We start from the raw sequence: 23,752 nt of genomic DNA on the forward strand, positions 1-23,752 counted from the left end.
ACATGCTGAACATGGTGAACATGGTGAACATGCTGAACATGGTGAACATGCTGAACATGCTGAACATGCTGAACATGCTGAACATGGTGAACATGGTGAACATGCTGAACATGCTGCTGCGTCTTTAACTCGGGTGAGTCATGAATATTTTAAAGGTCAAACACAGAACGAACATTAAAGAATGAACTGCACAAAAACAAAAGCGTGATTGTTTTAAAGATTTATGGACGAAAACAGAAAATGTTTTAATGTGATGAAGAATCTGAGGTTTAAATCTTCATCATGTTTCTATCTTCTGTCTTCGGGCTCAATCTGTTGCTTTAACTGAATCCAAACGATGGTGCTGTTGATCAGAACCCAGAGACAGACTGACAGCCGGGTTCACAGAGACAGTAGAGTCTCGATGGGAAAGAGCGAGCAGACGTTTTAAAGTGCTGAAAGTCGACGGTGAGTCGATCTGGTGTCTGTTTGGTGTCGAGGAGCTCAATTATTAATTCCTGCCATGACCAGACAACTGCTGCAGATCAATACCTGGGCTAATAGCTACCACAGGCAACGCACAGGAACCGCTTGATATAAAATGTTTTTTGTTTCTCAGTCGATATCTGGCTCATGTTTGTTTCAGTGCGAATGCAAAGAAATCGTCTGTCGCTGGTGGAAAATGGAGAGCTGTGAGTCTCTTTCTTCTTTTTTTTTTTTACTAATCAATTTCTTAATTTATTGTGCTGCAAATAAAGTCCAATGTTATCTCTGAGATAATATCTGTTTCTTCAGGAGGTGGAGGAGACAGTGAGGAGGTGACGGCAGCAGCAGCACAAACACTGCGAGCTGAATCCTTTCCTTCCCGTGTGTGTCTCATTATTAAGACTAATAAACGGTGAGTGAGCGGTTCATCTGCCACTTCCATTTAAATTAGCACATTGCAGGCTTTGCTAATTACCTGATAAAAGAATCTCTGGAGGGGAAGATTTCCAGGCTCCGTCTAATTCATTAAAACTATAAAACTATGCAAATAATGTGATGAATATTACAGGTGAAACTGCAAACAGCTGCTTTTATTGACGGGGTGATGTCAGATTTTCAGAAGGTGCTAAATAATTATTCCAAGTGTTAAAACACACGTTTCACACTGAAGTCGTCTGTTACATCACCTGTCGAATTCAATGGTAGTTATTTTGCACAATGCAGGTTGACTTTTTTTTATGACACAGAGTCATGAACAGGACGGACAGGATGAGACACCGCATCTCATCTCAACGTCCAACTGTCTCTTCTAATCTCTCCTCGTCCTCCATTTAGTGGTTTAATCCAGGAAACTACAGTACGTCTACGGTTAGTTCTGTTCGGTCCAGGTGTTAACATCCGTCCTGACTGATCAGATCTCAGAGTTCAGCTCTCAGTCTGTCAGTTCACAGCTACATTAGCCTGTGATGTGATGTCACTTCCTGCTCTACATGAAACAAACCCGTCCATCACCGGGACAAACAGACACCATGTTTCTACTCAAAGACAGAAAGAAGTTCATGCAGAACATTTGCTGAATTTACAAGAAGGAACAAATAAGTCAGAATCAGTCAGAGACAGAGTTTCACACAGTTTATAAAGTGTCTCCAACTCAACAACTCACTAAACCGACACATTTGTTAAGGGAGTCTGGGGACAAAGAAGTCGCCTATACTGGTTACTGTTCAGTGTATCTGTAAAATGTGACATGTTTAGATCAATAAAATGTTTCTTCTTTCATAAATTGAGTGTAAATGGTGAAATCAGTGTAAACAGTGTGTTCAAACAGCTGCTAAATGTTGGCAGGTCAGACTTTAGCACTTTAGACACAGAAGCAGACAGGCTGGTGCAGCCATGCTGCCACAAACTGACACTTTTTACAAGGAAACACACAACTTACTGTTTTCATTTAATGCTGAATTTACAAGAAGGAGACAATGATTCAGAGTCTGTCAGAGACAGAGTTTCACAACATTTACAAAGTTTGTTTTAACTCAACAACTCTTAAAATCACCACATTTGTTAAGGGAGTCTGGTGATGTTGTGGTCACTGGTTCAATGGTTGGATCAGCTGAATGTTTCTGTATGAAATGAAATCTTTCACTAAATATCTGAACAGAACCATGAAAAGTTTAATCACTCTGCCTGATGTGTTCAGTAACTTCTCCTCCGCCGTGAAGAGTTACGCTCCTTCTGAAATGTATTCAACAGACTAAAGAAGTATAAAGGTAGACGATGAGGTCAAACACACACACACACACACACACACACACACACACACACACACACACACACACACACACACACACACCTCATCCCTCGAGGCTGCCAGACTGAAAACAATAATATCACAATGCAGAACGCTGCTGTAATAACACTGCATTTCATTTGCATTTTGTCTGGAGAGTAAAGTGTGTGTGCGGCCGACTGCTCGCCATAAAGACGCTCCGTCCTGTTATTGGACGTGTAGAAAAGAGGAGCGGTGATGAAACTCCTCAGGCGGTTTATGTTCCAAACACTGGAGCCGATGGAAAGTCAGAAATCTTAAAACCTGGCAGCGACTTAATGACTGACTTCATTCTGTGCTGCGGGGCAATAAAAGTCTTAATTATTGCCCCTTTAAGAGCAATAAGGCCGTAAATCATCTCTCTTTACATCAGCTGCTCACACACACACTGAGACATGAGTTTCTGCAATGCTCAGATGATTGTGTCATAACTATATACTCATAACTGTAACAAAATACTGTAAGTGTATTACTATCTGTGTATTTAAAGTACTGTATGTCATTTTGTTCTCAAAGCAGCGACAACATGCAGGTGAGTACGTGACGTGTCCCGTCGGCTCAGCAACAAGCTGCACTACTGTTTCAGATCGGTGCCGACATGCCGAGACAAGTTTACTACGTGACACTAAAGTACAAGAGAAGAAAAAAGCTATCAGTGAACCAGCAAATACACCTTCAAGCTAGTAGAGTTAGCATGTCAGCTAACGCCCACAGACGCTCAGGCAGCCTCCAGCTGAGGCGTCTTGTGTTGATCATCATTTGAGAAGCTTCATTACTGAGATTTACTCCAACCTCACGTCCAGCACAGCTGCGTCCAGGAGTTTAACAGCAGTCAGCAGGGAGCTCAAGTCATTTCTTTGCTTTAACATCAGTAGTTTAAGAAAGACGTCGACTGTTTCTCCGTCAGACAAACACATGAACCACCGGCAGGAACACATCGGAGTCGGCTACATGAGGAGCTACAAACAGATCAAGTCAACATGATTCATGTTGATTCACATGATTTAATGAACTAAATATATATAATATATATAATATAATACACACAAAATAATGATCTTTTTAATTGTTCCCGTCCGTCGCTGCTCAACAACATCCAGCTCACACTGAGGATACAGTGACTCGCCTGCTCTCTAAAACTCACTTCATGTATTTAAATCACACGTAAAATGATCAAAGTCAATTATTTAATGCAAAATATTTCCATCACGTTGAGTCGATGCAAAGAACTTTAATAACTACAGTATTCTACATAAAAGTACTGGATTACACTCGGATTACTTTTATGTGTAATGAAATTAACTAAATTTAAGCTTATAAAAATATGTTGTGTTCAATGAAACACTGAAAACAGAATTAAATGGAAATGTTATATATGATTAAAATACACAAAGTGTGAATACATTTTTACATTATTAAATTACAAATGACTTGTATATTCATCAAATACATTTTCAAACCAGTATTTTGTGTTTGTTTATTTTTTCTCCATCTGACTGTTTTGTTTTTGTCTCAGTTTCAGTAGTTTCGGAGTAAAAAGCTCCAGTTTGGAGGATTCAGGAGCATCTATGGGCAGAAATGTAACAAAGTATTCATAATGTTTAATTCATCAGTGAACATTCACCTAAAAATAAGTTTTGTGTTTTTGTGACCCTCTGAGTGAGACTTTAATATCTACAGAGGAAGTCCACCATGTTGTGCTGCCATGTTCCTACAGAAGCCCAGAACGGACAAACCAAACACAGACTGAGTACAACCTGCAGCCTCACCACTAGATGTCACTAAACCCAAACACCTTGAGCTGAATAATGTCATTAAAGCCTCGTCTATACATTTTTACAGTCCGGTGCATCCTCAGCGTCTGAGGGCGACGTGTCACATGATGTAATCAGCTCCGCACAGACTCGTTGCTTCCAGCTAAACTGTGACCTCGATTCATCGTGTGCTTTGTTTTCCCTGTGAGAAAACAATAACCAGCTGCAATAAACTGTAATAATATAATGACCCATTTACACTCATCATGTACAGTGTCTCACATCCAGATGAAAACCAGCTGACATTCAGAGTCATTACTGGATCACAGTCACTGGTGAGCTGATCAGGTATCATGTTACTGCAGCAGCTGGTAGACTGGAGGTGATGCTAACCAGGTGAGCTCCATCTGTAATAATGCATCATGATGATGTTGTTGATTATTAAAACTTGACGCAGTCGAGGAAGAAGCAACACAACAGTTTTCTGACATGTAGAGTCGAAGGACTTGAGTAAATGTACTTAGTTACTTTCAACCACTGTGTATTTGTAGTTTGGAGGGTATAGACTACCTATAGTCTATAGTACCTATATGCTATAGGTAGTCTATAGACTATAGGTAGTCCATAGTACCTATAGTCTATAGGTACAGGCAGATGATGAACCTTGAACGTTACAGTCTTTCATGTTCAGTCTTCATCAAGGAGTTTAAGGATTTTGATTTAACTACTTAAAAAGACATTTTAAACATCTCCATATAAGGCAGAGTTATGTTGGACAGACCAGGACACAGAGGCTGCTTTGTGGTCAGTCAGTTTCTCTCTGGTGGATCTGATCCTCTGAAGCTGCTGTTGTCTCAAACACTCACTCATGTATTTCGGCCTTGAAGCATGTTAAAGCACACTTCAGGAGGACGGTCGGTGCGTCCACTCACCGTTGAAGCTGACGTTGCGGATGTACTTGAGCAGTTTCTTCCCTCCTGCCAGGTCCATCTCGGGACAGATGCCCGAGTTCTCCGGACACAGGTCCCTCTGCATGTTGTGGAGGGCGTGGGCCATGGCGTACACGGCGTCGATCACAAACTGGACCTTACCCTCCTGCTCGTACTTGGAATCAATGCCGATACGTTCCTGACCTGAGAGACAGAGACAGAGAGACAGAGACAGACTCAGCATCTACAGATAAAAAGACAGCTGACGCTCAGAGACCATCAGACTCTGACCAGTGAGACACTTTTCAAACTGTTTTCTATTTATGAGAACGTCAGATCTCAACAGCGAACATCACACCAACACTTTGACTCGTCCAACACTTTGACTCGTCCATCACTTTGACTTGTCCAACACTTTGACTCGTCCAACACTTTGACTTGTCCAACACTTTGACTCGTCCAACACTGTCACAAACCTCCACAACACGTTCGTTCTCAGCAGGTCATGAGTGAGCTCACACTGTGGAGTGAATCTGCTGGGTTACAGTCCAGCACCAGATACACTGCTGCTTCTTTAGCTGATGTAAATGCTGCACGTATCAGCCTACAGAGCTCACTGTAGAGACAACAGCCGAGTGTTTCATGGCCTAGTCCTGCTGACTCACAGCACTAACGTTAACTAGCCACAGCTGATTACATCAGTCAGCTAAAAATGAGACGACTGTTGTACTTCCTCGTTCACACTGATCACCAGGTTCAAAGCTTAGAGTCCTTCGGTTACAAATAAAGACTCAAACGCAGATTTTAAGAGCAGGAAAGTCTCTAATCTTATTTTAGAAGAAGGTCAGATGGATCAGAACCTCTGGTTTAATCTTTAAAAATGTGTTAATATATGAAAATGACTCAGATTTAATATAAATGTAGAGCAGGAAAAAGGACCACTTTCTTCTGAAATTGAGTGTAAATATAAAGTAATCCTCAGTAAAGTAAATCTGAATAAGTTACATTATAATTGATCACAGAAGTCACTGTGATTTGTTCACCGGCAGATTTCCTTCCTCACATGACTGACGGTGATATTTCCTGTGTGCACAGAAGAAGTAAAACTTGAAGCATGCAGAGAAGTGCTGAGTGGTCCGGTGAGACGACGACCCGTACTGGTTCCCATTAAAGCTTTTATATGCGAGCGCTGTGCAGCCGTCGGTGGTGAAGCCCGAGGGAGTGAAACCTGAGCCTGTCTCAGCAGAAAAGACGAGCGTGTCCAAAGCTATTTCCTCCCAAAACAGCAGCAGTTTGCATTCATTGAGAGTCTGATAACAGGATTATGATGACTGTGTGTCAGTCTGACAGTAAAACGGGAGGATATTAGCCTTTTATGAACTGCTGGATGGAGGACGGACATGTGGTCCGTGCTGATACGATGAAGGTGCCTCTGACACTGTTCTGTCGTCTCAATGTTAAGTATGTTTGGTTTGTTTGGACATTTGATCATCGGTCTGAACTTCATCTGCTGCTGAACATGGAGGTCACTGCTGCTAACGCCTGAACAACGTGAAGTAAAGTTCAGGTTCAGGTCTCTGATGGAGGAGCTTGATAACTATGTTAAACTGGTGATTAAATATTTAGTCTGATAACATTCAAATGTCTTGACAGCAAAACGATTAACTCATTATATCTAAAGTCTGAATCTAAAGTTAGCACAGGGCTAAACTGGAAGTTAGCTAACTGCTGGCTAACATCGTTAGCTTGTCTGCAGCCTGGTCTCGCTCCACCTCAGCACCACAAATGCACAAAAAGTCCATTCAGCCCTCAGGTGATCCTGGATCCTGGTTCGGCGTCTCTACTGAAGCAGCAGCACGACGAAGGTGAAAAGAAACCTTATGACAAAATGAGACGTAACGTCTCCAGCTGTTAACCAACATAATGACTGCCACTTTGTTTCTACAACAGCACGATTTCCTCAGAATCAGACGGAGCCCAGGATACTTTCCATAATTAAAAAGACAAACAAAGAAGCCTGTGTGATGATTAAGTCATATAAATATATATAGCATGTAATGACAATGAGAGGCAGAGATGCAAATACATTCAGACAATCACAGACACAGTGGGGCAGATTGTAGTGCAGTGAAATCGTAGCACATTTCATTATGATGCACAATTACTTAGAATTGTTCTCCTGGTGTTTCATGAGACTGCTGCTGGAGACATTATGCAGCAAAATGCTAAATAAGTAAAGCGAGTTAAATGGCAGCAGCTGCAGGGCCACTGCCTGCAGAAACATTTGGGTTCATACAGGAAAAAGACTGATATCTCACAGTGTTGAAGAGGACAGGCTGTCCTGTGTCCTCATCTGGTCCAAGCTGCTTCCTTAAATCTGAATTTACTACATTATTATCATTTGTCTTTATCTCCGTGTGTCCTGATTAACAACAGACTGAGTCCATGCAGATGTGAGCTTTGTTTCTATTCTTCACATAAAGATCCTCAGTCTCATCAACTATCATTTAGCGTTAATATAACTTCACCTGGTTCGTGTCCTCTCAGAGAAAACATCACTGGTAGTTTGTTTAAAAGTGTCCTGACAGAATTATCTCTCGTCATCATTTTCTCTACAATATATAAGAAGCAGGACGCTGTTGCTCTGCTGCAGATCCTCTGACGGAGGATTTAAGAGTTTGAATATTCCTGGACAACAACAGGAGGATGTTGATGACTCATCCTGCACTCGGGGGCGTATACATGTTATCTGTCCAATGAGCCCTTTCTTAATAGCTAGCACAGCTAACTGCTAATGCTAACACAACATTTCTTAGCTGATGTCAGTGTTTGAGTTGTAAATGTGTCAGCGAGTAATAAAAGAGTCAAGAACAAAAACAAGAAACCTTTAAGACATCTCTCACAACAGTGACGGGTCCCTGCAGTAACTATAACATGTTATCTACATCGCTAACAGCCGGCTAACATCGCTAACAGCCGGCTAACATCACTAGCACGTCTCCAGCCTCCATTTTATATGAAAAGAAGGTAAATTGTGCCTAAAACAGCTGAATTAGACTCAAACCTACAGAACAGTGAACGTCACGTTAATTGAAGTGAAGTGAAGAAGAAGCTGAGCAGCACACACACTCCTGACTCCATGATGTCATACACACCACTTCATTATGATCATGTGTGTGAGAGAGCAGCAGAGGCTGCTGGGTCTGTCTGTCTGTCTGTCTGTCTGTCCTCTATACACTTTAATTTACATCCATGCTACAGAATCTCCTCATCACTCTTCTTCTTCTTCTTCTTCTTCTGCTTCTTCTTCTTCTTCGACGTCGTCTCGGGACACGATGACAGGACTGATGTGTGGACGGATGGAGGAGGACAGTCGGTCTGACGGACATCTTCAGTCGGAGTGAGAAGTTCTTGTTGTTTACTGTTGAACAGCACCGACCCGCTCCATCATACTGATCCTCTCTGGACTCCACACAGTGAAGTTTCCTCTCTGTCACGACGTGTTTCACACGTACCAGAACAAGAACCTCGACCCTCCTGATCCATATTGTTTTCTTCAAGCCGATGGTCCTTGAGAAGTTTTCCTCTTTCAAACGATGATGTTCGTTCAGTCTGAGAACTTAACGAGTCCTCTGAGGTCTCAGTGACCTTCAGCAGACCTTCGCTCGCAGATGTAAAATGTCTGCAGGCCTCAGCTGGTTATCTTCGGACTTGAAAACAGAACTTTTTCAGTCGTTGTCTGTAATTTCTGGTCCTGTATAATTGTGACTGTGGGATCCTCAGAACCCGTCCCTTTCTCCTCATGATACTTCCTCTGGATCAAACTGGTCAGAATGACTCATTTTCCATTCATGTGTATCTTTAATTAACTGTGACGCCAGACAAGAACATTAGTATGTGTTGATTCTGCAGAACCCCTGACTACAACACAGATCCGGCCCACACCAGACACAGAACGATGGCACCTGGACCGCCCCAGAACCATCTTTTAATGTGACTAAAGTGATGATGAAGTGAGGATGGACGGTCTCTTCACTGAACATGAGTCGGAGGTGAGACGGTGCACAGGGTCCATAATGTCTTCAGCCAAACCAGAATTTACACTGAAGCTCCAACCAGCTTCCTTCTCTTCATCCAGAACCGACATCTGGGCTGAACAAAGTATAATCATAAGGTTGTTAATAACAACAATCAGTCAGAATTATGGGATGAAAAGGTAGAAATCCATAATTAAGAGATACATTCCTCCTGTGGGAACGTTCCTTTGATCAGCTGGAGTCTTCTTCTTATTTCTTCCTCATGGTGTTTCCGTCCTGCAGCTGATCTGATCTGACCCGAACTCCGTCTGCATGTTGAGACACTGACGTCATTTACACTGAAACAGATCTCCTACATGTAGCACCCTGTGAGCTGGGTATCACACACTGACCGTGACACCAGCTGTGTTGTCACAGATTAGCTGATGACGTCAGCAGATTAAATGTAAACGACATTATATTTCTCACATAGTCGTGTGTAATATATTCTGACTGCACGTCATTTACACCTGCTGGTGTTAAACAGGCGTCTGTTCTCTGGATACTGAAACATCCAGTCTCACTTCTCTGTCCTGTCAATCTGCCACAGACTGACTTTTTGAGTTCGAGGAAACTTTCTGAACTTTGTGAATCATTTCTGCAACAAATTCTTAATAATGTTCTGTATATACGGTGTAACACCTCGTTAACACCATATAACAGTTGTTTCCTCCTGTATCACCTTCATTTGTCGTGCAGTTCTGTTGAATAACGAACCTGTAGGTGAACAGACTTTTACCTTGAGCTGTGGTTTTTGCTCGTTTGCTCGCTCTCTAAATAACATCCAATATTTCATGTTAGCTAAAGCTAACTCTGCTCGCTTAATGTTTGTAACAACGGCAGCTATTGTGTGAGCGGGTGGGTTCTGTCCGCCTGAGCCGAGGAGACAGACGAGTGAAGGCTGGCATGAATGGAATGAGGTCAAACACGGATCCGGAGCAGAAACACACAGCGGGACGGATCCACTGCAGCTTTTGTGTCTGTTGTTCAGGTGCAGATGTGACGAACGTGTGCTGCAGATATCAGAGAGACGCAGCAGAGGTTCAGATGATCTGCTGAGGTCCAACGTAACACAAGTTCTGTTGTAGTGGGAAAGAAACAGGACTTTATTCCAGACTAACATCTCCTCATCCCTGAACCAGTGAAGACGTTGATTACCAGTGACTCACAGAACGACGTATACGACCCCACGAGGATGCAAAGACTCACTACATGCTGCTACAACACTGTTCTCTTGTTGAGTTCATGCAGGCGACTGACCTCAGATCAGTATTTAATCTCCAGCTGCTGAACTGTCGGTACACGACGCAGGAGGTTTACAGCTGTGAGTCAAAGGAACTGTAAGTGAGGATAAAATCCAGATTCTGAGTTAGAAAAAGTCTTTCCTCATTTATCTGAAGTCTAAGCTGTCTGAGCCGCAGCACAAGACACATAAACTTCATCTACTTGATACATTAATGATAAACGCTGCTGACCTGCTGCAGGATAAGGTGTACAGCACACAGTGAAGGCAGAGTCAGAGAAACTCAACTGACACTAGATGACTTCACACTGAAGGCAGCTGAGACGAAACAACCTGCATTCACATTCACTTCGACTTTGTCTCCATCGAACAGGTGGGATTAAAAACGACCGGCGAGGAGAAACACACGAACAAAGAAATGTAGCTGAGGCAGCGTTTGTTCTTTATTTGTCTTTGCTGTGCAGCCTGATACATTAATAATGAGGGGATACAATGGAAGAGGCAGTTTGGCCGAGGATGAGTGAGACACAGGAGACGCCACATCAACACCGCTCCTGAATAATCTCATTACAGTCAGGAGCCCAGCTAGCCAGGCGGCTAATAGCATGACATCAGCAGCCTGGTAGCGCTACAAATCACAGCCGAGTACTATTACTGAGCTGCAGTTCAGTTTTACAGCAAAGTATTAATATTCATCCTCACCAGCCTGCAATATCTTCATCTGACCGTCCACAAACAAACACGAGTCAGACGTTGACAATACTGTCACATCCCCTCCTCCAAAACCTTCTGCTGTTTATTCTTCTGTCACTGGTTCATGATCTTGTTGCCTGTCTGACGTCAGAGAACACAGATCAGTCCACATCTTCCCATCATGCATCACATCAGCGCAGGATGAAACACATCACAGGTCAGTGCTCCTGCAGCCTCGGAGCATCTCTGTAATAATGTCATTCTACTCCACAGAGCTAAAGATGCCTGTGGTGAACAAACAGTGAGACTCTTATTGTCCGCTGACAAACCTGGAAATGAAGAACAACACGCTCACAGATGCAGCGAGCTCGGCAGCAGACAGATGTTCGCTGCCCACTGAACAACTGGTTCTGTTTGCTCTCAGCACCATGTTCTCCTTAATAACAGCCTCACCATCTGCTTACACTGTGACTCCTCCTGACCCGCGCTGCCGTCACATCGTTAGATGCTGTTTTAGTTAAACTGAGGGGAGCTGGCTGTTCTCTGCACCGACACCACCGGTCATTACTCTGCTATCTGCTGCCATGTGTCTGCGGGCTTCAGGCTCGGTTTCCTCTCCTGTGGCAGAGAGACCTCCAGCTGAATGTTATCTCAGGAACAGAAGTCTCTCTCTCCTCTGACCTGCTCATATCTCTCACTCTAACAAACACTCTGAACTGGACTCACATCGCTGTGGTTTTATCTTCAGTCGCTGCTGCTCTCCGGCCTCAGACTGTTACTGTGAGGAGGCTGCAGGACCCACAGCACCTGGAGCTGCAGGTGTGTCCTCCGTCTCTGGTTCTGGTTCTGTCTCCTCTGTTCTCTCTCTGCTTTAGAGACGAGATCTTGAACCTAAATGTGGTCTCTAGTCAGGAGGGAACACCTGAGACCACAGTGAGAAACAGATAAAGACTGAAGGAACATCTGAGCTGTGTGTTGGTGCCTTGTTCTGAGTTTGTCCTGTGGACTGTGGACCGTGGACCGTGGACTGTGGACCGTGGGCTGTGGACCGTAGACCGTGGACTGTGGACTGTGGACCGTGGACCGTGGACCTTAGACTGTGGACCGTGGACCGTTCACAGGGCTGAAGAGTGCAGATTTTGCAGGTTATTAAAATGGTGTCACGTGTTCAGAAGCGAGCAGCAGCAGAGCAGCGGTCAAACGTCTACACAGTAACGTTTGCAGAAGAGAAGCTGCTGCTCAGTGTTTCCTGCAGCAGACTGATCTTCTGACTGAGGAGAGAAGGAAGCAGCAGCTGGTTTGAGATAATCTGAACCGGTTCTTGAGAACTTGGCTGGTCTGAAGTCAGATTCATAACTACATGTGAGAGCACGACCCAACACAATGTCAGACGCTTCCTGTCCACACTGAACCTGTTAAATATGTGAACAATTCACACACAAGATCAGATTGGAGACGTAACCACACGGAGATAAACTATCTTTCTACAGAGAACATATTACACTGTGGTATTCAGATGTTTCCATGACGTACGGGCAGCATGAAGCAGAGAACTGTCAGCTCCAACCCCCTGGTTTAGGTGTTTTGTAGTAGAGGGGGACAGGATTGTACAGAGAACTGTTCCTCGTCCATGTCACGCTTTCTACACAAGCGGCATGAATAATAATAGAAACAGGACGTCAGCACGATCGTTCGTAGGTCCAATCAGAAATGAAGCTGATTTGTCGCTGACTCTCATCACATGCGGTCAGGAGACGGCGTCCTGCTCTCTGCAGGCTGTGATCCTCTGTTAACATACGGTACTGATGTTCAAAAGTCAGGACGTGTAATATTACTGTCGTCTGTCCCACGACTGAACTGAGCTCTGCGGCCCAACAGAGCACAAACATCCTCACCTTTGTCTTCTCGTCAGCGACGGTACAACTACAGCCTGGTTCAGGTCCGAGGTCATTCACTCCTCTACTGGCTCCAGACCCTAAATCTTCAACGAGCCTGGTTCTGGATGATTTCATTTGTATCAGTGGCAGAAAAGAACTGAATTACTGTGTAACTGAGACAAACATCTGCGTTTTGTCTCCATCAGTCTTGAAATCTTCAGGGGACTTTAAACACACATGATAGTTTGTTATCTGAACAGCTCGACTGATTAAACTGAGGTTTAATTTCCTGTTTGATCTGAAGTCAGACTTCATATCATTACTAACTGCACTGAAAACAGAAGTGCATTAAAGAGACAGATTTGGTAAATGGGTTAATAACACGAGTAATTGCCCCAGTTGTTGCAGTGAGATGATGTCGGGAGGCATCAGTGTAAAAGCAGGTCACAGAGTCGCTGCTGCTGCCAGCGGGGCGACCACCTGCTGTGACCGTCTCCGTCTACGGCAGCTCAGGAGGATTAACTGCTTTTATAGATTCACAACATACTATTCACTTTTCTTTGTGATTAGTTTGCCTGATGTCAACATCTGTCCTGATCCGATCACACAGCTGTATGCAAACTAACTCGTCCATCACTGAGACGAACAGACGCAAAGAAAGACAGAAGTTCATGTTTCGATTTAATGCTGAATTAACAAGAAGCTCCAGTGAGTCAGAATTTGTAGCTGTTCCTCGAAGTTTGTTCAGTTTCTCCTCCTGAAACAACTCTGAAAATCACTACATTTGTTAATGGAGTCTGGTGATGATGTGTTACTGCGTTCAATGGTTGGATCAGTTAAACAGACAGTGTGTTCACAAACAGCTGCTGACGTGTAATTTACATCACAGTGACTTCTTCCTCCTCCTCTTCTCCTCCTCCTCCTCTTCTTCCTCTCCTCCTCCTCTTCTTCCTCTTCTCCTCCTCCTCCTCCTCCTCCTCCTCTTCTTCCTCTTCTCCTTCTCCTCCTCCTCTTCTTCCTCTTCTCCTTCTCCTTCTCCTCCTCCTCCTCTTCTTCCTCTTCTCCTCCTCCTCCTCCTCTTCTTCCTCTTCTCCTTCTCCTCCTCCTCTTCTTCTCCTTCTCCTTCTCCTCCTCCTCTTCTTCTCCTTCTCCTCTTCTTCCTCTACTCCTTCTCCTCCTCCTCCTCTTCTTCCTCTTCTCCTCCTCCTCCTCCTCCTCCTCTTCGTCCTCTCCTTCTCCTTCTCTTCTTCCTCTTCTCCTTCTCCTCCTCCTCTCCTCCTCCTCCTCCTCTTCTTCTTCTTCCTCCTCCTCCTCCTCCTCCTCCTCCTCCTCCTCCTCCTCCTCTTCTTCTTCTTCCTCTTCCTCCTCCTCCTTTTCTTCCTCTTCCTCTTCCTCTCCTCCTCCTCCTCCTCCTCTTCTTCCTCTTCCTCTTCCTCCTCCTCCTCCTCCTCCTCCTCTTCTTCTTCTTCCTCTTCTCCTTCTCCTCCTCCTCTTCTTCTTCTTCCTCTTCCTCTCCTCCTCCTCCTCCTCCTTCTCCTCCTCCTCCTCTTCTTCTTCCTCTTCCTCTCCTCCTCCTCCTCCTCTTCCTCCTCCTCCTCCTCCTCCTCCTCCTCCTCCTCCTCAATATGTCTTGGCCTCACTGAGAGCGGTCCACCTGTGACCGGGTCACTCAGGACCGGTGCTGATTTCAGGTCTGACCAGCCTCATACTGTCCAGACTGCATCCTGGGAACATTTACTGTATTTAATGAAACAGATTAGAGTTTTAATCCCTGACAGCTGATGTAATAAACACAATCATGCAGTACAAAGAAATCATCATATGGCCAAATGTAATCACTGTGTTGTTGTCACATGGATAACTGCAGCATGAAGCCAGCGAGTGTGGCTGACGGTTCACTGTGAAGAAGCCGCCTCCTCTAAACAAGCCTCCTGCTGCTGCAGCGCGGCAGCTTCGTGACGGCAGGAACAGCTGATGGCTGTTCTTCACTCAGGATGTTCATGACGCTGATGTGTGACCACAGACTCACACGTGCATTAAACTGCACCGCCCAGGGTGTCACGTTCATTTTCTACAACGCTTGTAAAAGCATGTGGACTGTTTCAAGGTGGGACACATCCAACCATTCATCCTGTTCAGGGAGATTATCCCAGCATGCACTGGGAGAGAGGCAGGTACACACACAGGGAAACACACACCTACACACAGACTGTCCTCCTGCTGCAGGAGGAAACCAGGGTGGATGGTCCTGACCAGCACAGTCGATCACCACCGATACATGACAACCAACCTGCACCCTAGAAATCGCTATTATAATTTATTAACCTTATTATCTCCACCAGCGTTTTATTATCTACTTTCTACAAGTGCAGTTTGTCCTGACAGGAGATATTCTGGCAGCAAACAAATTAAACTTGTTGTCGCTGAAACTTTAACATGAGAAACTTTCTATCATTGTGTTGAAAAATATATTTCTAACATCACAATCAAACAAATCTGTCTCTCAGGATTTATATGTAAAAATAGAAACTCTTTTACAAATGGCCGTGCAGAATGAGTCAGCGCTTCCTCTGAGCACAGCACCAGAATAAAATGTTGGCAGTGAAAATGTTTCTGCAGAACACAGATAGGTTTATATTTGTACGTGTGACAGGATGTTCACATTACATCCACATGAGCTGACTGTCATGTCAACAGGTGGAGCAGACGGTGGGGCACACCAACCGTCGAGACTCAACATTTGTAAGAGCTGGATATTTTTAGCTTGTGTGTCAGACAGAACACACACATGATGTTTTCTTCACCACGTGGTTCTTGTGCCTAAACCTAAACAAACAGTGACTCTTGGACATCATGAACAGTTTGTCTGCACGCTTTATTTTGAAAGTCTAACTGGATTTTGCGTATAACGTATACGTGCTAACTTGAGCAGCGAGGTGTATGTAGAGCGTCACAGTTTGAAGTACTTTCTAGCTCATAGCAAAGTATTTAAAACCAAGCCAGATAATAAGAGCAAATATATGCCGGAGACAGTAACGAGATGATGTCATATCGTTTTACAGTACAGTACAACGTACATCTTCTAAGTGTCTTTCCTCAGCAGCTCTGCAGGTTAAATAAGTGTCGGATCGAATGGGCCCACAGGACACAGGTTGAGGGACCTGTGGGTTCACGGGCCACAGAGCTCGTTTAAAAGTAAAGATTGAAACAGAGTCTGTTAATATTGAATATCTGCCAACCACAGCCAACCCAACCCTCCTCTCAGTGTGGGTACTGAAGGTCAGCAGCAGGCTTTCAACCAACAGCACCTGCAGAGGAGACACAACACTACAGAGAGACAACACTACAGAGAGACACAACACTGCAGAGAGACACAACACTACAGAGAGACAACACTACAGAGAGACACAACACTACAGAGAGACAACACTACAGAGAGACAACACTACAGAGAGACAACACTACAGAGAGAGACAACACTACAGAGAGACAACACTACAGAGAGACACAACACTACAGAGAGACAACACTACAGAGAGACAACACTACAGAGAGACAACACTACAGAGAGACACAACACTACAGAGAGAGACACAACACTACAGAGAGAGACAACACTACAGAGAGACAACACTACAGAGAGACACAACACTACAGAGAGAGACAACACTACAGAGAGACAACACTACAGAGAGACACAACACTACAGAGAGACAACACTACAGAGAGACAACACTACAGAGAGACAACACTACAGAGAGACACAACACTACAGAGAGAGACACAACACTACAGAGAGAGACAACACTACAGAGAGACACAACACTACAGAGAGAGACAACACTACAGAGAGAGACAACACTACAGAGAGAGACACAACACTACAGAGAGACACAACACTACAGAGAGACACAACACTACAGAGAGACAACACTACAGAGAGACACAACACTACAGAGAGACAACACTACAGAGAGACACAACACTACAGAGAGACACAACACTACAGAGAGAGACACAACACTGCAGAGAGACACAACACTACAGAGAGAGACAACACTACAGAGAGACACAACACTACAGAGAGACACAACACTACAGAGAGACACAACACTACAGAGAGAGACAACACTAACGAGAGAGACATACAACTACAGAGAGAGACAACACTACAGAGAGACACAACACTACAGAGAGACACAACACTACAGAGAGACACAACACTACAGAGAGACAACACTACAGAGAGACACAACACTACAGAGAGACACAACACTACAGAGAGACACAACACTACAGAGGAGACAAAGAAAGAGACACTAAACAACCAGTAAGAGACACTAAACGACCACAAAGAGACACTGTACAACCAGAAAGAAACGTTACACAACCAGGAAGAGACACTACACAACCAGGAAGAGACACTACACAACCAGGAAGAGACACTACACAACCAGGAGGAGACACTAAACAACCAGGAAGAGACACTAAACAACCAGGAAGAGACACTACACAACCAGGAAGAGACACTAAACAACCAGAAAGAGACACTACACAACCAGGAGGAGACACTAAACAACCAGGAAGAGACACTACACAACCAGGAAGAGACACTAAACAACCAGAAAGAGACACTACACAACCAGAAAGAGACACTACACAACCAGGAAGAGACACTACACAACCAGGAAGAGACACTAAACAACCAGAAAGAGACACTACACAACCAGAAAGAGACACTACACAACCAGAAAGAGACACTACACAACCAGGAAGAGGTCCAACATAAATACAAAAAGATGCAGTGACCACTAACAGACATCAGAACAGAGCTGTTCTTGTGCAGGAGGACGGAGGGCTCTTATATCGTCCTGAAATTAGTTTATGTGTAAAATAACACTTCGATTCTGAATGTTCGGGAACAATCAGTGACCCTACAGTGATCAGGGTCGCTGCAGCTCTGCTCTTCTGTATGAACTGTATTTCCTGACCATAAACACACACCAGGTGATACGTGCAGAGAAGTTGCAGGGTGAACAGGTCCAGTTACATTCAACGAGGAGAGCTCTGCACTAACACTGCACAGAGTTCCCTTATGAAGGCGTTGGCACTTACTCACTACTGAGAACAGCATGAGGTCATTGTACAAGTGTTATATTAAATTATTATAATTCCTAGTTTCTTTCCAAAAAGAGGAAAATAGAGATGGCTGCTCTGTGTCTCCACGCCTGCTGCTCTGCGGTACAGAGGGAGTCAATCATCCCGAAGCGGCACAGAAGGCGTGTTCATTATGTAATTGAAGGTTTAGTTCCAGGGGGCACAGATGATCCCGGCGTCTCTGTGGGTCGACTTACAACGTGTGGAGGGAAGAAAGGGGAACGAGGAGCTACAGGGGAACGGGAATTGTGACGATAAATTAGGCGCTACAAATTAATCTGGAAGGGTACATGACTGTTTGTAAAACTCACATTTTTAAATATGAATCGGATGAATATCATTAATCATACTGAGAGGAGGCGACGAGAGAGGAGGGGGAACGATAACAAACAGAAACGCATCGAGACGAATCCACAGAAAAATAAGTAAGACGAGATAATGTGTTCTTTTGTTCTTCAGTCAATACTCCTAATAGAACCGGTTCATTAGTGTTCAAGGTCTGTTCACACCATCATATTGGGTCACTAATTGCTATCCATTATTGATTGTAGGTTAGAGAGACTTATGAGTTTCTGTTTACCGCTTCAAACGCAGCTAAACTTTCCAACAACCTCGACGAGAACAGAGCGTATGATGAAAAACATCAATATGCAGTGATGGTGTTCATTAGTTCTGTGATATCATCTGCTGTCGCTCTCTGAGCTCAGAGCTGTATCGGATATCAATCTGTGAAATAATGTTTACGAAGAACTTCCACCCGTTTGTGAACTCTGGCCTCCGTCTCACAGTTTCAGGATCCCTGATTTCCTCTCTGCTGGAGTATCGTACCCTCATGTTAAAACCTTTGTATTCGGTGAGCGACCGGGAGCTCGGAGATCTCAAATGGATTTCAAAAGTCGTCATTTACGTCCTTTTAAAAGCCGAAATCTTCACTCTAGCTAATAAGCTAAAAGCAGTATCGTAGGTGTACAAGCTCGACCGCACATCAAGGGTATAAATAACGTTTATTAAAATGAATTTGTGGTCTCTGGGCTTCTGGAGGCTTGGATTACAGCAGACGGGCTGTATTTCTTGCAGGTTTTCCTTTCTGACTGTATACGTCCCCATCGGTCGTCACCAGTAAGGCAGCGCAGCGTGTTTAAAGAAAGTAAACTCACCTGTACACTTCCTGCTGCTGTCGTCTTTCTTGGACGAGCTCATCAGTTTGCAGTTGAAGTTCTCCTCCCAGTACTCAGCGAACCACACGTTCCTCCTGTTGTTCTCCAGAGTCCGCGATGTGAAGTACGCATCGAACCCTGAAAACAAGACGAGCAACAGGTCAACAAAACAAAAGAGGTTCATTCATTAAGCTTCAACAATCACGGCCGAGGCAGCGCTGAACGTGACAGCAGCGCTGAAGTGTGAAGAGCCACAACAAACAAGATGTGTTTCCTAATGTGTTAATGTGCTTCATCTCTTCTGCACTTAGATCATCGCTTTCATGTCACATATCTAAAGAGACAGGTTCTCCAGGAGAGGCGTCGCTCTTTTGGCCTGCAGATAAAAAACATCATCAGATAAATGACAAAGCGGAGCTAGGGTCAGCCCTCCCAGCAACAAAAAAGGTCTTGTTGGCAGCTTCTGTAGACGTTAAAACAAACCTCTGTAAGGTAAAACCTCCTGCCTGCAACACTGGCTGCTGTATCGCGGCCCAAACACATGCCAAGACGGCAGTAAAGCGTTGCATCTGGTCATAAAGACTTTGGCAAGACATGAAGATTTCAGAGGAATGAATAGAAACTGAGCCCGGATCACCAGAAATAGCTCCAAACACCTAACCTCTGCACGCAGCACAATGGGCTCAGAGATGCAGAGGGTGGTGAGTAGGCTCCTCATCACATAAGTCAATTAAGAGATTATTGGTAACTATGACGACAAACAGACTTCAAAACAAGAAACAGGTCAAAGGCTACAGAAAGATATAACCATGAACACACAGACGATCAGAACAAGATCAGTTTAAGATAATTAAGACTCAACGGGTCAGAACCAGATGAAGATATTTTCCTCTCCCAGCAGGTAGAAAAAGGCCTCGTGACAGGGAACATGTGGTGAAGAGAGCTTTTCTCACTCATCAGACTCTGAGGTTCATTTTAAAACATAATTCTTATCAAATCACTCGAGACTGAAAAATACATAATATTTCCAAAAAGCATTAGCAATCAACTTCATTTCTCCTCCGCTGACAGGTTCGCCTTCTCCACTCGATCATTCGGATGCTCACAACAGTCAGAAGAGGAAATTGAGTTATAAGCAGAGAGTTTTTATCTGAAGAAGAGCACTTCATCATCGGCCTATTCTCTCTGTAAGTATCCTCCTGATAGGCAGCTCAGCCTTTTCCTCTCCGTCACTGATACTGATGACATGTCCTTGACAGCCTGTGATGATGTCACAGACGCATACATTTTAATAAATTCTGACAGGATAAAATTAGGAGCTTGACCTCTATAAGTTTCCCTGCATGGAGCTTCGATTGAGGGGGGAGGAGGAGATGGGAGGAGGTGATGGGAGGAGGAGATGGGAGGAGGTGGAGACGGAGGTTAAAGGCAGACATAAAGGAGAAAAACTGAATAGAGGACGAGAGAATCAGAGTTGAAGAGACTCTATTACAGAGAGAGATAATTCATAATTCACTCAGCGATGTGATCTCAGGATGATCTGAGCCTTTCGATGTGATCTCAGGATGATCTGAGCCTTTCACACACAGGAGGAGTGGAGGGTGTGTGTGTGTGTGTGTGTGTGTGTGTGTGTGTGTGGAGGGTACTGAGCTGCCTCCTGCTGCCCGAAATTAATAAAATTAATTTTCTAATCGTTGAAACGGGGCACCACCCTGAAATCAGGGACCAACAACCAGACCAGAACTAGTCTCGAAGAAGGGTTCACTTTAAATGTAAATATCTGTAAAATATTTACAATTAAAGGAACAGTGAAGGAAATGAATCCGAGCTCTGACCATCACAACCAGCAAATGCCACAAAACATATGCACAAACTAATCACAGGAAACTGCTCTGTACAATATAACAGACTTCATTATTGTTAGCAAATCAATCAAATCAATGATACTTTCAATAAACGAAAATCACTCGACCAGAGCAGCTAAACTATGAAACTAAACTAAGACAGACTCAAGCACAAATAACAAACAAGCATGGGTGTGTGTGTGTGTGTGTGTGTGTGTGTGTGTGGGGGGGGGGCGGTCACGCTCTCTCGGAGGGTGACATCACAGAGTGTTCCGTTGAAAGGACTACAATGGTGGACGTGAACACGTCACCTAAAGCTCGTCAACGGCACTGGTCACACCGCCGTTGGCTCCGTGTGCACTTTGATCGCACACGAGATGAATTTGTAGGGAAAGCGACCCGCTGTTCCACAAAAGGTGGACGTGCTACCACGAGGCGTCCGTCTCTGAAGTCATAACAGGGAGATATCACGAGACACACGTATCTTATGTTATAGCGAGGTCATCAACCGTAAGTCTCCGACAGGTCGCCCATAAGATTATGTGTGTGTGTGCAACCCCTAATGTGTGTGTACATGTGGGTTAGTTAGAGAGAAAGAAAGAGAGAGGAAGACAAAGGGCTAACGGCCTTAGCGGTGGCTGGCTAACGCCCTTAGCGGCGGCTAGCTAACACTTCAGCTCCACAGAGTGGAGAGGCTCAAATCAGCTGGTGATGAGCGGAAAGGAGAAACAACCAGCATGTTTCACAACGTCAGACTAACAGCAATAAAGAGAGGGACACGGCGGCCCACAAACAAACGATGTAGCTCACAAGCATACGACACACGCTAACTTCTAGTATCTGCCCAGACACTAAATAAGCCTCACTTGTAGTCGTGTCTTCCTGAATCCAGCTCGCTTCCTCCGCCTGGATTAAAGGCGGGTGCAGCGTCCTGCGTTGGCTGTTAAGACAGCGTAGTCCACGTGGCCATTAAGAAAACGGGCAACAGCGGGCGTTTTCAAACCTGGGGGGCCTGTGACAGGCAGGCGCCACCTACTGGACATTAGGGTTGGTGCACTTTGTTTACCAGGCTTTGTTAGTGCAAGGAGGCCGCAGTTTAGCGCTGAGCTACACGCGGGCCGATCTGATGTCCGAACCATGAGGACGGCACAGTGGGGCATTTAACTGTGGGGCAGTACACTGTGGGGCAGTACACTGTGGGGCAGTACACTGTGGGGCAGTACACGGAGGGGCAGTACACTGTGGGGCAGTACACTGTGGGGCATTTAACTGTGGGGCAGTACACTGTGGGGCAGTACACGGAGGGGCAGTACACTGTGGGGCATTTAACTGTGGGGCAGTACACTGTGGGGCAGTACGCGGAGGGGCAGTACACTGTGGGGCAGTACACGGAGGGGCAGTACACGGAGGGGCAGTACACTGTGGGGCAGTACACTGTGGGCGGCCATGACGGTTTCCTCTCCACACTCTTTGACTGACACGATTCTCAGCCCGAGTCTCGGCGGGCTGCAGAGGACAGCTGTGCTGCCGCGTCTATTTAAAGCTTTTCTCTTTTGAGACGATGAATAATGAATGTAAACAGAAAAAATGCAGCTGTTATTTTTTACAGTGATAGATTCTGATCCATGAAAAGCTTCTGGTTTAAATGAGTTTCAGTCCTAACTTCACCATACTCCGACAGTTAAAGCAGTCTATGTGCATTCATTCTCCACGAGCTCTCCGACTGGTCCTTTCTCCCCTCGAAGCTCCACAGAACAAATGAAGAGACATTAAATTGTGTCTGACTGAAGGGCAGATTATTCCTGCAGCATTTCCTCGCAGCTTGAAAGGAAACTAAATTAGAAATGTCCTTGTAATTACTCTTCGGAAAGGAGCATTAGTGCAACAGTATGCGGAGCGTGCATCGGAAAAAGTGGGGATTCAACAATAATTGCATCTGGATGTAACCTCAAGGGCGAACACGGTGTTTGATCTTAATTTATATGAATCCCTGATGGGACTTAGCCTACTTTATGGAGCATATAATGTCAGATCTTCAGGTCCTGAGGAGAAGCTGCAGAGCCACTGAATATAATATAATACCAACCACCTACACTGTTGTTTGATAAACACAGAGAAGAGACGAGAAGGTTTCTCTGCTGCTTCAGAGGCTGAACGTGACTCACAGATCTCTGCTAACACTTCAGTTCACAGCTCCACATATTTCATGGTGAGTAGAAGATGATTACCAAGAAACACATTAAGATTTCATTGAATTTACCCACAAATTACCACAATCATTTATTGGAAATGATCCCAATATTATTTTAATAAGAAAATGCTGCTATTTTCCAACCAGCAGTTAATGAAGAGCTGCGAATATCTTTAATACATTTAGAGAAAAGCTTCCAAGTGGTTTCTGCTTAACTTCTGCTGATCACGTCATTTTAATTTCTAAGTACATTTTTTAACCTCGTCAATAAATCCACTGAAAACAGACTCTTCAGAAGCTCCCTGAGAATCTTCATAGTTTTCTTCAGTATCGAAGTAATCCAGTGATATTCGTCTGTACGTCCATGAGTTCACTGCTAACAGGAGCTGCTAACGCTATTTCATCATATTTTCAATATGGACTGTTTGACTGAATGGAAACAGACAAGAAACCATGGCTCACAGCTAACTGCCTGTCTTTATGTCAACAGTATACTTCCTGTTTAGCATCTTGTGTTTGTTGTACACAAACAGAAATCTAC

At 44.4% G+C, this 23,752-nt stretch overlaps 1 protein-coding gene across 1 annotated transcript in view; it reads right to left on the reverse strand.

The window, feature by feature from the left end:
- The window catches only part of grm7 (glutamate metabotropic receptor 7), a 193,381-nt gene that overhangs the window by 26,183 nt on the left and 143,446 nt on the right, over nt 1-23,752 (reverse strand). Inside the window, exons 5-6 of the mRNA XM_073467537.1 lie at nt 19,177-19,314; nt 4,977-5,177 (exon numbers count right to left, since the gene is read on the reverse strand). Of these exons, the coding sequence (XP_073323638.1) occupies nt 4,977-5,177; nt 19,177-19,314 (339 nt within the window). The remainder of the gene's footprint in view (nt 1-4,976; nt 5,178-19,176; nt 19,315-23,752) is intronic.

This window comes from Pagrus major, chromosome 6 (genome assembly GCF_040436345.1).
Source record: "Pagrus major chromosome 6, Pma_NU_1.0".
Lineage (NCBI taxonomy): Eukaryota > Metazoa > Chordata > Actinopteri > Spariformes > Sparidae > Pagrus > Pagrus major.